Source organism: Manacus candei, unplaced genomic scaffold (assembly GCF_025592945.1).
Source record: "Manacus candei isolate 608988 ecotype Guabito, Panama unplaced genomic scaffold, ASM2559294v1 h1tg000060l, whole genome shotgun sequence".
NCBI lineage: Eukaryota > Metazoa > Chordata > Aves > Passeriformes > Pipridae > Manacus > Manacus candei.
The window spans coordinates 2,478,409-2,494,633 of record NW_026138108.1 but is presented as its reverse complement, the minus strand read 5'-3'; the positions used below and the strand labels follow the sequence as shown (position 1 = coordinate 2,494,633).

Here is a 16,225-nt window from a genome sequence, read left to right as displayed (position 1 = left end):
ACAACTTGGCAGGAAAATTATTCAGATTAACAAGAGACTCCTACGGCCTAGAGCTGCACACTACTAGTCTAGCATGCACGGGGTTGCTTTAAGAAAGTCCTCTAAATCTAAATTTAGATCCCTGTTTAAATTACAAAAAAAAAATTAACTCTTAAATCAGAACCGCCCATGCAACAATTTAAACAACTGAAGCACCTAAGAACCTAAGAGATAAGGCACAAATAATCCCGGGGTAGGCAAGGAAGTGCCTATCTGCCACCCATTCTAGCCCTGCCCTAAATTTAGACACCTTAATTCCAGGAGGAAAATTGTCCACCAGAGCTTTCCCAGGAGCTCTTTCGGGAGTTTGTAATGCAAACAAAGCAACACACAGGCTTTGCAAAAGCACTTTTGAAGTTCAGCATCTTACCCAGAGGAGCAGCCAGGCATTTTGTATTTCTGTATTCAAAGCAGCAGCCAAGGTCTATGGAATTCCCAGTCTACAATTCCCTGCAGCCACTGGCTCTGCTTCCAGCTGTGAATTAAACAGTCTCCAACTTCACACATCCTCCTCTTTCTTAACAGGCTTCTTTTCTTAGGAAGTCACCCTTACTGGTGAATTCCCTTTCAGTATCAGTCTTACACACCAACCTCATCTTTAACTACAGCTTCCCCTGCTATTTATGGGCATGACTGTAGGAAAACAAAACAAAACAAACCCAAACAAACAAAAAAACCAAACAAAAACCTCGCACACTTTCATTATTTATTTTGCATGGCCATAACAAACAAGACCCACCGACCTAGAAGAAAGGAAATAACACAAGCAGACACCTCTGCAAAACATCAGGTAACAAACCTACAGGAAAGCAAGCAGCTAAAACTACAAAAATCACACCTACCCCACTGTCACCGAGTGTGGGGCGGACAAAAGGAGACACCAGTGGCACAGCTTAGAAACCTCTCAGTAAGCACAGGTCCCTCGGGGCAAAGTTTTTACGACTAAACACAGCCTTGCAATAAGCTAATACACCATAAAATTATACATTTTTTTTTGCAAGAAAAACATAATTTCTATTTGCCAGCCGCTGGCTGAAAGAGCTGATAACTTCTCTAACACCCATGGGCGCACTGAAAACAGCGGGAATGGGTGGAAAGGGAAAGGGGGGTTGGGGGGAGGTGCAGACACGACAACCGGAAACATCTGGGGATTTGTTTACTATCTACAGTAGACTTACACATGTATTTAGCGTATTTATTCAGACCTCTGGCGCAGCAAAGGCAGCTGGATGGCTCCCGGGCCGAGGCGCCCCCGAGCCCGCCCGGCCCCTCCGCAACCCGCGGGGGACTCCCGCGGGAATCCCGGGAGCAGCCGGGGAGAGCCTGACCCGGAGCTGCCCTCCCGCGGCGGCGCCTCCCGCCCGAAAACAACCCAATAAACATTGTGTTGTCGCTGCTGTTTATCGTAGCGACACCAAACAAGGGATCCCGAGCGTGGCGGGGCAATTCCCCGCAGGAGCGGAGGGGCGGCCACTCCGCGCAACTCCCGCGGCCCAGCCCCCGCCGCAGGCCGCGCAGGCCCCGGCAGCCGCCCTGCCCGCCCCCGGGCACTCACCGAGGAGCAGTCCGGCGCTCACATTCCCGGCAGGAGGAACCCCGGCGCTCGGTCACATCCCGGGACCCCGCGGCCGCCGCTCCCCCGGAAGCGCTGTGGAAACACTGGCGGGTCACGGGGCGCCAGCGGGCGGAACCACCGCGCGGCGGCGGGGGGGTGGGCCGAACCATCTGGTGATGGGGGGAGAGCGGCCGCGGGGCTGAACCATTGCGGGGGAGGGGGGGGGGGCGCACCGGGCTGTACCACTGCTGAGCTGCGAGGGGGGCCGCACTGGTTGATCTCCGCGGGTAGTGCCGGTCCCGCTCCGGCCGCTCCCCGTTGCCCCATGGAAGGAGGGCTGGCAGAGGTGACTCCCCTGGCATCCCTGCCCAGTGTCCCCAAGCTTTGGAGGGGAAGCGGGGTGCAAACGCCACCGTGCTGCGAGGCGTGCGGGGGGCCGGCGGGGCTGCGCCCGCGGGATGCTCCGCTCCGCTCCGCCTGGGGCCGTCTCTCGGGGTTGGGAGCGTCCTTGCACTGCCCGGTCTGGCCCGTGCGGTGCGGGAGGACACGGATCAGTGCTAAATACCTCTCGAAGACAGCGCAGACCGCGGGTGTTTTTTTTTCCCCTCTAACTACGCGTGGCTGGGCCCGACCCAAATGTTCCCGTGGCACTGGGTGAGCGCACGCACGTAGAGGAGAGGGGCTGGTTTGGCCCTGTTCCCATCAGCCGTGGGTCTCCGCCGGGCTGAACTCGGCTGTCAGCCGGCAAGGGGAGCGCAGCCCAGGCTGTGCTCGCAGGCGGACGTGACCCAGCGCTAACGTGCATGTCCTCGCAGACACTCGGGTCATTGTCAGGAATGAGACTGGGGCCGGGGGAGAAAACGAGGTCCTTTTCCAGAGAACACAGAGCGAAGCAAAACCTGCGCCAGCCCTGCTGCTGCCTGCCCGCTCGGGGCCTGTGAGAGGGGCGAAGCGGGACGGGCCGGGGTGAAAACGCTGGTGATGCCACAGCCGGTGAACACGCACAGCCTTCGTGTTAGAAAAGGCAAGAGCTGCGCTGCGAAGAGGCAACTTTTTATTTGCGTGTTAATTGATGCTGTGTTTGCCAGCTCCAAGGATAGGATGGGGGAATGTTCCCCCTTTAGGCTTGCTCCCCGAGCCAGTGGGACAGCACAACGGCACCGGCACCGCACCAAGGCGGGCACAAAGGGCCGGTGCCCAGGGCATCCCGTGACGCTCTCCTGCCGTCCGCGGATGCAGGTCCCTGTCACCGCACGCATCGTGGCTCGGGCACTGCCGCGGGGACTGAAAGCCAGCTGGGAACAAAGGGAAGAGCTGCACGGTTGGGCTAAGCGGGGGCTCTCCCCGGGGCAGCACCGGCCGTGTCAGCAGGACATTTCATCCCAGAGATTAAGGGCTGAGCCACGAACTTGTTTGGAGCTGGAGGGGGAGTGGGGGCTGAGGGCAAACAGCACCCACCAGCACTGTGGCAAAGCCCTCAGGCCCGGGGCCTTGCCAGGGCAATGGCAGATCATCCTCTGAGCCCAGGGGTTCTCACTGTTCCTTTAAAGACTCGGACGATGGCACATCCAGAGCGAGGGCCCGATGCGCCCGTCTCTTGGACTGCAAGCGAGCGCTTCCTCCGCCGCATCCCGCATCCTCCCTCCCGCCTGCCATGCTCTCGGCTGGCTCCGCGCCGGCCCCGCTCCACGCTGGATGGCTTAACACGGCACTCCGGGAGGTCCGAGCAACGTCCGCGGCTTGGCAGTGCAGGCAGCCAGCTGTGCAAGCATCGCTTCAAAACACACTCCTTCCCTGTGTGCCTACAGTCAGGGGAAGGACTTTTTTTTTAAATAAAACCTGAAATGTTCGGCACTGCCTGGAAGAAGAGACGAGGGACTTGGCAGAGCATAGCAGCCATCAGCACATGTGTCCCGTGCCCTGCAGAGCAGCTGGCAGAAGCAGCAGTGCTAGTAGGGAGGTGTTGGGGCAGTATCCAGCCATGTTACTCCCCACAAAAATACCTATTTCAAAACAGAGTATTTTCCATGGCTATGCCTTGCTTTTGTTGTTGGCTCACCCCTGGAGGGCAGAAGGGCTGGTGTGCTCCAAGGACGATTTCTCTCCAACTCGGGCACCAGCCCTGTGCTGGGAAAGATGTAAAATACGTGACTTTTTCCCTACGGCTACTGGGTGAAAACAAAAACCCTCACATAGCACGCACACAAAATGACAACAGAGACAGCCTGTCATTGTGTGGGCTGTCACGCAGAAGAGGGGCTGTCCCCTCACCCCCCCTCCCTACCGGCAACAGGAGAGCAGAGCCATGGATGGCTGGTAAAGTGCTTCAGCAACACTCGTAAGGAAGTCCCTTTGGCGGGGAATCGCCACCAGCTATCAGGGAGCCCGCGGTGAGGTTTGCTTTCAGATCTTACTCCAGATTGCAAAACACCCATTGGAGCCGGGACAGCTGATGCCAAGGAAGTTTTCACAAGGGATGCAGAGCTCTTGCCTTTTGTTGGACAGCACGCGTTATAAATTCACCAAGGATGAGCCTCATGGCTGCTGTTTGGCCAGTGGCCACAAAACCTGAAGTGTTTTTTCCTGACCATCAGCAGTATGATTGAAGTGGGGGGTCCCACCAAAAGGGCCCACTCCCCCAAATGTCTGAGGAGGGGACATGTGTGACTTCGGGCAGATGGCAGCCAGCCTGCAGGCTCGACGCCTAGGTCTCTGGGGCTCCAAACAAGGATTTTCCTTCCACTGCAGAATAGTGCTGCACCCCTCCATAAAGCTCTGTCTCTGGTGCTTGGCAAATCCTCCTTGAGGTGCACTAAATTTTTCAGCGTTCCAGCCGTTTGCTTGGCTGTGGCTTGTAGGGTGATGGGCAGGAGCGAGCCCTCCGCGTGAGAAGGTGAGAGCGGTTACACTGAGGGTACCCAGAAAGCCTCCAACTGCCCTTACCTTTTTTTTTGGGAAGTTGATGGGAGCAGGCTCCGGGGGCCAAGGGACCCCGTGCAACACCCCTTGGTGCGAGGAACCAGATCCACCCCCCGGCACTGCGAGGGGCGCTCGGGTTCGCCACACGCTCAGCCCAGAGAGGAACAACCGGGGCGGAAATACACAAAAAAATAATGTGACACGGTGACATTTGATGCAGCAAAGGGAGAAGGGGCAGCGAGGAGGGGGCGGCCGGGGACACCCTGACCCCCCCGCCGGCCTCCCCGGCTCGTCCCCCCCGCACCGCCTACGTGCGCCCCGACACTGCCCTGATGGCACGGCCCCGGCGGGCCGTACCATGGGCCGGGCTGCGACGGGGGCGGGGAGGGGACGGAGGGGAAAGGGGGAGACAAGCGACGGGGGCGCGGGGCGCCAGCGGGGACGGGGCTCCCCGCGGGAGGCGGCGGCGAGGCAGGGGGGCGCCGCCGGCAACCGCCGGCCTGAGCGGGGCGGCGAGGGCGGGGAGGGCAGGGGTCGGCGGGGCGGGGTGAGTGGGGGGCGGGCGGCGGCTCAACAGGTACAAATGGTTCCTCCCCGCAGCAGCAGCGACGTGCAGAAGCGAACGCGCCGCGCCCGCCGCTGTCACCGCCGGGGGGCCGGGGGGGCCGCGCCGCGCGCCCGGACACGCCCCGCCGCGGCCGTCGGCGGGCGGTGGCGGCGCCGCCATTGGCTGGGGCCGCGCGGGGGCGGGGCCGGCGGGCGGGCGCGCGGCGCCGCCATTGGCTGGAGCGGCGTGGTGGGCGGGGCGAGGGGCCGCGGCGCGCGGCGTGGGCCGGGCCGGGGCAGAGCGAGAAGTTGGCGGCGGCGGCGGCGGCGGGAGCGGGGCGGCGGGAGCGCAGGTGAGCGGCGGCCGCGCAGGGGAGGGACGCCCGCTCCGGAGCCGCGGGGCGCCGCCGGCCCCGGGGCCGCACGGGCGAACCCGTCCCGGGGGTGGGAGTGCGGAGCTGCAACCCGGCGCGCCGCGGAGCCCGGCGCTGCTCCCCCCTCCTGCGCCCCCATCCTTCGCGCTGCCCGGTGTGTCCTGTGCTGCAGGCGGGCCCCGCCGCCCCCCGTCACCCTCCAGGAGCAGGTGAGCCACTGACTAACGCACATTGTGCTCTCGGCGACTCCACTGTGCGTGTGACAGCGGCTAACCTGCTCCTCGGACATCGCTGTGCGGCCGCCTCGCCTCCACGGACCCGCGCCTCGACGCCTCGACGCCCGCCTCCCCTCCCGGCCCCCCCGGTGAGGGGCTCCGGCGTGCCAAGGAGTCGGCGTCCCCCACCCAGCGCCACTGTCCCGTCTCCAGCAGCTCCCCATGCTCAGCGCCGTGGACCCCCGATGCGCCGTGGGTAGCGCCCCGCGATCGGCCGCACTGCACAGGGGAGCGTGGAAAGATGGAACACTTCTCGCAGCAGGGCTCGGTGTGTCCGGCAGGAAGAGAGATGAAGGGAATGGGCCGTGTCGGCATGTGGGTTCAAATAGTTCATGGTAAAGTTGCTCAGGAGGGATGGCATGTGCCTCTCTTTCCTCCCCCGCTCTTCTCCAAAGCAAATAAGTGCTAGTGGACTCCGTACCAAGTTAAAGAGACGCATCATCCCGGCCGGTGACGTCTTGATACCCGGTCAGCGACTAACTGAACTGCTTTTGCCAAGGGTGTGTTAATAGAAGAAACTCTTCCTAGTATTGCCCTGGATGAGTCACATTTAAAGAGAGACTCTCTAATCTGTTAAACGAAAAGCAGAGACTAGCCTCACTTTCCTTTTATGTTGCTGTTCCTATCCCACCCTTCACCTTTACTTGGTGCTTTCTGCTTCTTGTGCCAGGGTTGTATTGGCGCCCCAGCTCTGGCTGGGCATTTTCAGAGCTGTCTTGCATGATCGTGCTGTGATGTCACGCAGGGACCTCTGACTTCATGGCCCTGAGGAACAGGAAGGCGAGCCAGGCAGGGACTCTTCCAGCCACCCAGGGTGGCTGTCATTAAAAATGGAGGAAGTGACGAAGCAGATGGCTTCTCCTACAAAGTTCTCTCTTGTGATTTCTGGGCTGGTGAAGAAGCTGAGTAGTTGCAAAGTGTCTTTTGTGAAGAGCAGCACAGCTTTATTGTCAGCTCAAGTTCCTAATAATAAGCTAGGATTCACCGCAGCCTGCCAAGGTTCCCTGAAAGGACTGGGGTATTCTCCCTCTTCCTTGAGCTGCTCCCATGTAGCCCTGCACCGCTGTAAAAGCTTGATCTAAAGGAATTGGCAGTAAGTAGTTAATTGCACAGAAGGCAGAGCAATGTCCGCTGCATGGGTAAAGTCTCTCACTGAGAAATTTTGCCTGTCCCCGTCTCTCCTGCCTGTTCTTATTTGTCATTTCTCCCTCTGAATCCCAGAGGAGCGCCTGCTCTTCCGCAAGAAAAATCAGCTCCCTCTGTTCCCTGTGCAGACTGAGTGAGTCTGGGGTGCTCAAAGATGCTGGAGAGTCAGAAAAATCAACTGAATTTACTAAAGCTGCTTTCATGCTTGTTCAGAAGGCAAGTGGGCCTTTTTTTTGATGGGGGCAGAGGAGGGGGTGGGGAGGGCAGGCAAGTTCGCAGCTGTCTCAGGCCTGGAATGCTTTTTTCCTCCCCAGCTGCACCTACAGCATCTTCCCACTGCCAGTCCCGAGCAGGCAGGAGCACAGTGTAGCCACGCGGAGACTAGGGAGAGAGGGAAACCTGGTGCAAAGTCCACATGTGTACAATTGTGTCTGAGAGCTGAAACAGAAGCCCACAGTCCCCTACCACCCCATTTTATAGGTTACTGTGCATGTAACAAACCTGCATCTGAAAATGAAGGTGCTCTGTTTCTCTCTGAAGAAATAACCCTGTGTTTGGGACTGTGCTGTCTGATGACTAACCCCTGGAGATGCCACTAGCAGAAGCAGCTCTGCGGGTCACCTGGCAAGACTTGTCCCAGTTCCCGTGAGCAGCACTGTAGTATGAATGCTTCCAACTTCCTGCTACCTATGGAACCATCCTGTTCAGCTCCAGTAAGCAAAGGGAAGGGGTTGAAAAAAAGTTTGCTTGTTTGTTTTGCTGGTTTTTTGTGTGTCTCCAGTAAGCGGGGGGAGCATACAGCTCAATTCCTGTTTTTAACATTCTTGGGGCGTGATTCAAAACTAACCTGCTGTGCTGTCACCTGAAGTCTTCAATAAATAGTGCAAAACCAGAGTTTGGGTGCTGATTACTGTAATCCAGGGTGCCAGACCAGCTGAAGAGGAAAGCTGTGCCTTCTCAGTGATGTGTCTGATGTGTGCTGCATGCCCTGTGCCTCCCATCTCTTATTTTGCCTCTGTAGCCAGGGAAGGTGGCTTGAAAAGGAGAACAGAAGGTTGTGACATGGTCATCCCTCAAGCAGAAAGCCTGGCATCAGTGCCTTCCCTCCTGCCCCAGCCCAAGAGCTGCTGAGTGCTCCTGAGTGATGAGAAAATACACTAGGACTGTGATGCCCCTTAATTTCATGTTTTTCAGTAGCTAATAAACAGGTTATACTTAGCTTGGTAACAAGAGTAGTTGCGTGCTCTCCCTCAAAACTGATTCTGTTAGCTTTTTGGTGAGGGGCAGAGCTGTGCCTTACAGGAGGGAAGATGCTGAATATCAGGCCCACTGAGCTGAAGGGACTCTCTGTTCTCCTCAAAGATTTTTGTTCTCATTTCAGCAGCTCATGGAGGGAAACAAGCAGGCCTAGCCCTCCAAGCATCACACCGAGAAGTGCCTGTCGTGTTCTGTCTGTAATGTGGCCCACTGGCAGGCCCTACGTGGTGAGCCTCACCGAAGGAGCAAGCTGGCCTCTGAGGAATAGAAGGAGTACATAAATTGTTTAAGAGGAAGTCAGTTAGTTAAATGCAAGCAGAGACTTATATAATACATCCAAAAAAAAAAAAAAAAGATTTCTGCTGGCAGGAGGTTCCATTGGGAGAGAAACTTGCTCATCCATAAACAAGAAAATTTCCCAGCATCCTCTAGTGCTTTATGATTTTTATTTTTTTTTTCCAGGGCAAGGTAGAATGCACTCAGTCTGTACTCTGAGACAGAAAGAAAAATCATCATAGGAGAGCAGACAATGCTCCCTGCATGGACACGCACGCCAGTTCAAGCAGCTCTTCTCCATCTGCAGTGAACTACCCTGGTAGAAGCTGTGCACCCAGGAGCAGCAGAGCATCTGGACACCACTTGGGGAGCAAAGCCAACAGGCATTTTCTCCTCCAGATATTCACACCTTTCCTTATGTAACTGGAGCTGAAGTGTGTGCTTTAAAAGCTGCTTGCCAAATTCAGGGGCTGGGAGGCAGCACAAGTGCTTCTACCATTCTAGATGAAATTTAGGGGAAAAAAATCCAAACCCAAACACTGAGGAACTTGTACAAATCTGTGACTGCGAACTGGGGGTGGTGTAAGTGTCTTGAGAAACTGTACTGGCCTGGGGCAGTGCTGGCACCCAGACCATCTGCACAGGATGTCTGGCCTAAGGAGCTGACAGTCTAGAGTAGATGGGTGAGGAGATGGGGGCAATTTTTCTATTGCCATATTAAAAAATATTAAAAATCATGTAGTGCAGTGAGGAAAAGAGCTCCAGGGTGGCTGAATTACTCTCCTGAATGATGTCTTGTGCTGACAGAGCCTGCAGATTTTTAAAAAAAAAAAAAAAAAAAAAAAGGCATCAAAAAGCCAGGGCTGATGACCAGTGACAAACAGGTCACTGTGCTTTGTGATTTTTGGGTGGCACTGGAGCCAGTAGTGAGAAACATCTGAGGAGAGAGAAGCTCTGAAGCCCATTCCCGCCCACTACAGGGAAGGAAGAAGCTGCCCGCAATGCCTGAGAGACATAGGGACACAAGTCCTTGCTCAGCCAGGCACAGCATCCTCGAGCCACCCCGTACGCTTAGATCCCTGCCTTGCCTGCAAGCCAGTTGTTCCCTCTCCAGTACGCATCGTACGCTGGGCTTTTGGTTTGTTTTTCAAGGGAAAAACAATAATTTATTTGCTTTGTTTTAATCTCATAACAATGGGTAATTCCTTCCTACTGCTCTGTAGTGGCCTAGAAAAGGACAGCATCATCTCCACTGTAGCAAGAAGGCTTGTCCCAGGGCATAAAATTTTAATTAGGAACAATCACGCAGCCTTGAAATGGGAATTGCGAGCAGCAAAAAAAAGTCAAAGCATCAATAAAATATTCAATGGCAGAAATGTATTATTGACACAGGCTTTAGAGCAGATAAAAGCGGGAGGGCGAGGGAGCCAGAGTGGGTATTGAGCCTCACTCAGTTAAATAACACGCGGGGACCCGCACGTTCGCCCTGCCATCGCAGGCCCCCCGTGCCGGGAGGAATATAGGTCACCCACGGCTGGGGAGCTCCTGAGGTAACGTGTGGGTTTGATTAACGCCTCTCCCCCCCACCGCCACGTGCACCACAGCAGGGACAGAGGTGTTAATCAAAGTAATTTATTGCCTTACAAAACGCTGCTGCCTAGGCAGCAGCTGGGCGATGGTTTGTAGGACACAAAATGAAGAAAATCTGCGAAGTGCCACAGTCTTGAGCTGAAAAAACAAGAGTTAACCCCTGGCTACAGTACTCCTCCTAGGCCCCTGCCTGATTATCAGACCTCTGCGGGGGGACACGGTCGAGTTACACTGTCACCCGTCCCATGCAACAGTTCCAAATCCTGCATCCCAGCCAAGGGGCATCAGCTGAAGGGTCAAAATCTGCTGTGAGATATATATTTTAAACTTTTATTTTCCACACCCTACCACACCTCCCTCCAGGAAAGACTGGTGCTGGTTTGACCTGTGAGATCATGACTGAACAGAAGTAACCCGCAACAACAATAAATAATATATAATCATAACAGAGGGCAAAATCCCCCACAAAATCAGATTCAAATTCATTTTCTGCCCCCGTTTTTTCCAATAGGAAGTGCCATAAGTGATGACCCTTTTCTCTTGATTACCATTTATTTTGCTGAAGGCAAAGCTACACATGTAGCCCCAAAAATGAAAGATCCAGTTTTTAACCTGCAGAGGTCAGTTTTTCAGGGCATGCAGAGGACTTTCCAAAATCTAGCCATATCCAAGGCAAGTGAGTTTTCTGAACCCACTTCTTGGGTGTTTTTCCCAAGCAGCACTGAAATGCTCTTTACAACCTCCATCACCCTCCACTTCTCTTAGCGAGGTGGAATCTTTTTAAAAAGCAAGAGAGTCCAAAAAAATGAGTGCACAAAGTCCAAAAAACAGGCAGATGGGAGAAACTAGATGCAGCTGCATGGAGCAAATGCATTTTTAACTAATTTCCCTGAGATACGTGGTTTAAGGAGGGGGGTGAGGAAGAACTTGAAAAAGAACCCCCACAAAAAAACCCCAAAAGCCCCAATTCAAAAAAGACAACTTCAAAATTGCATTTCCTCACTGCAGCAGCTGTCCAGTGGTAACCTGAGACCAGTGATCTCCCAACAAAACAAACTTTAATCCTTCAATATCACTTGACCAACCTGGTGGCTGTGGTAGCACCTTGAAAATTGGCTTTGAGAGGGGCATGTCCCTGGGGACAGAGCCCAGCAGTCCCAGGGGAGATGCTGATGGACAGCAAGAGCTGACGTTCTTGGCTGCTGTTATCCAGGTGCAGACAAAGGGGCTTGAAGGCAAATGGGAGGTTTCCCCTTACCTGCTCCTATCTGCAGACAACCGCCATCCCCTTTGCCTCCTGTCCTAAAATGCTCCGAGCTGCTGCTGTGCATTATTAAAAGGTTGTCATGTTTCATCCCAGAGATGGCCACATCTCACCGGAGACAAGCTGCATCCGCCGGCTGTAAAGCACTTTGTGATTTTAAAAAAAAAGAAAAAAAAAAAAAAAGAAAAAAGAGCACTGTGTGCATAAGATTCAGTCGGTTATAAAATACTTACAGCTTTAATTCAGCAAATAGAAAGAGATGGCTTGGAAACGAAAGAGGCAGCTGCAGGGTGCACAAACAGCTCAGATGTGTCCGTCAGGCACCAGACCAGGAGCTGTCAGAGATGGCTCACCCTGCCCACAACAGCACGCTCACTTGGCTCAAATCCTTTCCCAAAGATTTATTGAAAACTGGATCTGCAGCACACAGGATTACATTCGCACAGGGAAAGCAGGATTTTACGGTGAACGCTGTGCCCAAGTCATGTTTTTTGCATATGACGCGTTGAAAACAGGCTTGAGGATCTGGACAAACTCATTCCCTCCCCAAACCGCTTTGGTTTTGCAATTAAAATACAAGGCAACCCACTGGGACAGAGGACAGATGAACAAAACAGTAGCTACTGGCCATCAAGAGTTAAAAAAAAAACAAACAGAAAAAAGAATCAAAAAAACCCCCAGGGGAAATGTCACCAAGAACGTTTTGGTCCTGCTCCCCACTCACATCACCACTGAGGAAGGGCTCATTCTGCAATTTTTTATTTTAAAAACAAGTTGAAAAACTAAGTGGATATGAGAAAAACAAGCTCCTGCTCTGTGCTCCATTGCTCCCTTCAAGCGTGGTCCATGGCACCATGGAAAATGGGCTTCTACTACAGGTTTCTTATAATATATATAAGAAAAGAGGGGTCAGAAATTTGTCTTAAAGCTGCTCTTGTGCCTCCCCTGCAGCCAGCGAAGAGGCTGTTTGTCATGGCCCTGCTTGCTGCGACCAGATGCTGTAAAATCTGTTAACTTGCTCCATCCAGGTGAGTCTCCAGGCAGGTCTCCACTGCAGCTCTGCTCCCTTAGTCAAAGGAACAAGGACTTTTCCAAATGTACGATGGATCTTTTGAGGAGGCTATGCAGAATGGGAGCACCGCTGTTTTCTGTTGAATATAGAAACTGCTTTAAAAAAAGTAGAAGGGGGTCACTTTCATCCGCAGGGGAAGATGGTTGCTTTGTGTCGTCAGTCTCTGGTTTTATTTTATAGTCTGTAAAAATACTCTGTCTGGCCGTCCACATCCATTCACGATATAAAGTAGTAAAAAAAAAAAATAAAATATATATATATAATATGGTTTATTTATACAGTTACACTTGCAAGGCAATTGATCCTTCACTGCCTGGGCCCTTCTACCTCCAGATGTTCTGCCTGGTTGATACAACTGCAAGACAAGAGAGAAAGAACCACTTGAGCAATCCCACCATGGTGGGCAAGTGCTCACAAAAAGGGGAGCAGAAAAGAGGATGTATGTGAGCGCAGAACCTGGGAGATGGACATGCAGATGCTGCAGCATCTGGCAAGATGGGGGTGGATGTATTGGGCAGTGAGGAGGACGGCAGTAGGGTTTTGCTGAGGCAATGGTGGCGTGGGTGGGAAGGGGATGCCAGGATGGAGGCAGCATCGCCATGGCAGGCAAGGACACCAGAGCTCACTTTTGCTGCACTCAAAAACAGGTGCAAGGTGAAAAAAGAGTAACAGGAGGTAGAAAGGGGTCTGGGGTGAACTGGTTGCTAAGATGGAGCAACAGTAGCTCCTGTAAAAGACGGGATACAAATTCTCCCCACCCTAATCACAGCAAGGTCTTAGCCCAGAGTGGCAGGAGAGGGGGTGAGGACCATCCTCTGCAGCTCCCAGCAGGGCAGAGAGCTGGACTACCAGCATATGAGCCCCTGGCAGCAGAGCAGAGACTGCTGGAGTGTGAGCTTTGTGCTTCCTAATGGCATCTATAAATAGCTCCGGCCTCCCACTACCAGCACACGCTTGCTCTCTGCAGCCCATTTTGGGCAGCAAAAGCCTCTCCCCTCTTCCCACCCATCCTCTGCAGACTGGCTCATGCTCCCAGGGCCCCAATGGGACATACGCACCCTCGGGATTCAGGCTGGACACCAGGGGCTCCGGCAGGGTCCTGGGATGGCTGAGGAGCTGCTTGGTGCTGACTCGGGGAGGTGAGTCGGTACCAGCGGTGGGAGGAAAACCTACAGGACAGGGAAATACACCTGGATTAGGCAGGGCTTGCACATCCTGTGCTTTGCTTTCTGGGCACAGCTGCTGCAGTGCTGCAGGGCAGTCACATCACCCACTCCAGGTGCTCTGGAGGAGAAACCACCAGGTCCCCTTCTGTGAGAGCCCCCCCCACCTCCTCTTGTCCCTGCAAGGATGCAGACATGGCCCTGGGCACCACACTCACCCTTCCCCTGCCAAACACAAAGAGGTCATTGGTGACCAGAGCCTGTCCCCACCAGCCCACAGCCCCTGGGGACTGACGCTAGCCCTTGGCCACCTGCTTTTTGCTACAGCTGCTGCGGTGACATGCAGCAAGGCTGGGAAGGAAAGCTCCCTGCAGCCACCTCAGCCCCTAAAGCAGCACTGCAGGATCTGAATTCTGAGCATGTCTACGAGCAGCCCCCAGGCTTCAGTGGGGGCGAGGAAGGAACCCCAGGGGTGGCAAAGCTCAGAGACCCACTGGAGTGGTGAGCGACTGTCGTGTCAGCACCAAACCCCATCCCTGCTGCCTAACCTCAGTGCCCAGGGCAGAACCAGCCAGCTTTGGGACTGATGCCTTGGAGAAGGAGGCAGGGAGCAGGCAGGGGACCGCAGAGCAGCCCCTGTGGCCGAGCCAGCGGCAGCATGCTGACCTCCGTTTCTCCGGTAGGCTGGCAGCTCGCACGGGCTCGGCTCCGGCTGGGCATCCTCCTCAGACCTGGCCTGCAGGACAGTCACCGTGGCCCCCGTCTGCTGAATAAACTGCTGCAAATTACACTGCCTCAGCTCCTTATTTAACTCCTCCAGCTCTTGGGTCTGGGCCTGCAAAACACACACCGAGGGAGGGAACAGGATGAGCTGCATGTTCCCCTTATGTCCCCAGGCCACAACCTGGGGATACAACCCCTGGGGCTGCTCCCACAGCTGGGGCTCACTCTGCCAAAGTCGGTGGAGGGGACCTCAGGAGTACTGTGGCTCAGCCGCCCCTCTCCGAGGGTCTGCAGGAAGGAGGGTGCTCAGGCAGTGGCGATGAGAAGGCATTGTTTTGGGAACAGCCCTGGTTTGCTGCATCTCCACAAGAGGGTGCGAGCAGCCGGCAAATGGCAGCCGCTGCTGTGCTGGGAGATGCCGAGCACAAATGAGATGCTTAAGGCAAGATGCTGGAAGCATGGCCAGCTGGGGAAGGGCAGCTACCTGGCTGGGTGAAAGCTTTTTGCTTTTGCTCCACCGAAGGGGACCCAGTAGGTGGAAGGCAGGAGTCACGCAGCCCCTTGACCCCCTGATGTTGGGGGGCTGCAACAGGTGAGCTGGGGGGGCATCGCAGCTCAGCCTGAGCTGCCATCTCCACACTGTGCAGCCCCCTGCCATGAGCCTGAGCCCCTGCACAGCTTGCATGGTGAAAAGGCTTTGTGCACAGGCACTATGAGGACCTATGCTATGCCCTCTGTGACTCCTTCATCCAAGATAACATCGACCCTTATGCCAGTGCCACCAACCCCACATGTGGACCATTTGCTCTCCAGCACCGTTGTCTGTGCTGGAGCAGGGTGATGCTGTGCTCCCAGGGCACTAGTCAGCAGGAGTCCTGGCCCAGATGCAGCTTGCATGCAGAGCAATGGGCGTGGGACCCTGTGCCAGCCGGGTCAGAGTGGAACTCAGTGCCACGTTCACTGCCCAGGTAGGGTAACTAACCCCACTCAACCCACTGGTCCATGGGGCTGGAAAGCTGGTCCCATCCCCTCCCCAAAAGTCCCACTACCCCATGGGGTGGCTCAACCCAGTCCTACCTACCTGCAAGTTCTTTTCAGCTTCCTCCAGGGCCTTCTCCACACTGGCCAGGTTGCTCTCCAGCTGGGTCCCTTGCTTGACCTTGGCCTCCAGGTCCCTTTTCATTTTGGTGGCCATGTCCTCCAGCTCTATGGGGCTGGGCAAAGAGATCTCCTTCCCCCTCTTGGCCCTCTCAGCCATCTCCCACTGGATCTCCTCCTGCAGGGCTTCAGTCCGGGCACTCAGCTCAAAGATCCTCTGGGTGTACTCCTCCAGGCTGGCCCGCAGGCTTCTAACCCGCTCCTGCCGCTCTCGCTCACACTCCTTTTCCAGCCGGAGCTCGCTCTGCCAAAATTCCTCCTCGCCCAGCTCTGTCTCATTCCTTCGTACCAGTTGCTCCAGATAGAGGATCTCATTCTCCTGGCCGGCAAGCCGGCTGCGCTCCCAGAGCCGTAGGTCCATTTCCAGGGTGTCCCCATGGGCCTCCAAGGAATGCAGCTGCTCCTGCTGCTGCAGCACCCTCCTAAACAGCTCCTCTTTGGAGGGTTGGACAATCCCACCACCCTCCAAGTCGATCCCTTCCCGTGTTTGGTGCCTCCATCGGCTCACAGCGAACGGGTCGCTGGAGCCTGTAGGACCCAAGTTGAAGGTCATGGATTTTTTCGGCTCCCGAGAACGGGGTGCATCCATGCTGGTGAGCCTGGGCTTGATGGGCAAACTGGCCCGGATGAACGTCCTCTCGGGAGCTTGCGGAGCGCCCTCTGAGGAGGGCCGCTCGGTCATGCTGGGGCCTGTCCGCCGCAGGATGAACTGCACGTCGTTGGCATACTGTCCACACTTGGCCAGGGACTCCAGGGGGCACTCCAGCGGCAGCAGCTGCCGCTCCTTCTCCCGCAGCTTCTGCACCAGCACATAGCGGCCTGTCTGACCTGCCAGGAGGTGAGCATATCATTTAGGGAAAGCAGTGGT

The 16,225-nt window shown here is 55.3% G+C and overlaps 2 protein-coding genes and 1 long non-coding RNA gene across 9 annotated transcripts in view; 1 reads left to right on the top strand and 2 right to left on the bottom strand.

Annotated features, from left to right (window-relative positions):
* Window positions 1–1,706, bottom strand: part of PHRF1 (PHD and ring finger domains 1) — a 31,137-nt gene extending 29,431 nt beyond the window's left edge. For 2 of the 3 annotated variants that reach the window (XM_051803784.1, XM_051803785.1), the window contains exon 1: window positions 1,595–1,704. The gene's annotated coding sequence lies outside the window, so the exon portion shown is untranslated. Of the gene's footprint in view, window positions 1–1,594 lie in introns of all 3 variants that reach the window. The other variant, XM_051803786.1, reaches the window with a different exon arrangement.
* Window positions 1,707–5,419: 3,713 nt separating this feature from the next.
* On the top strand, window positions 5,420–9,244 carry LOC127478521 (uncharacterized). The gene is made up of 2 exons (XR_007907260.1): window positions 5,420–7,567; window positions 8,574–9,244. It is a non-coding gene; the product is annotated as an uncharacterized LOC127478521 (long non-coding RNA).
* Window positions 9,245–11,835: 2,591 nt separating this feature from the next.
* The window catches only part of RASSF7 (Ras association domain family member 7), a 34,247-nt gene continuing 29,857 nt past the window's right edge, over window positions 11,836–16,225 (bottom strand). For 4 of the 5 annotated variants that reach the window (XM_051804370.1, XM_051804371.1, XM_051804369.1 and 1 more), the window contains 4 exons: window positions 15,281–16,185; window positions 14,143–14,311; window positions 13,372–13,482; window positions 11,836–12,389 (listed from right to left, as the gene is read on the bottom strand). In XM_051804370.1, the coding sequence (XP_051660330.1) occupies window positions 12,313–12,389; window positions 13,372–13,482; window positions 14,143–14,311; window positions 15,281–16,185 (1,262 nt within the window). In that variant the 3' untranslated portion in view covers window positions 11,836–12,312. Of the gene's footprint in view, window positions 12,669–13,371; window positions 13,483–14,142; window positions 14,312–15,280; window positions 16,186–16,225 lie in introns of all 5 variants that reach the window. The other variant, XM_051804372.1, reaches the window with a different exon arrangement.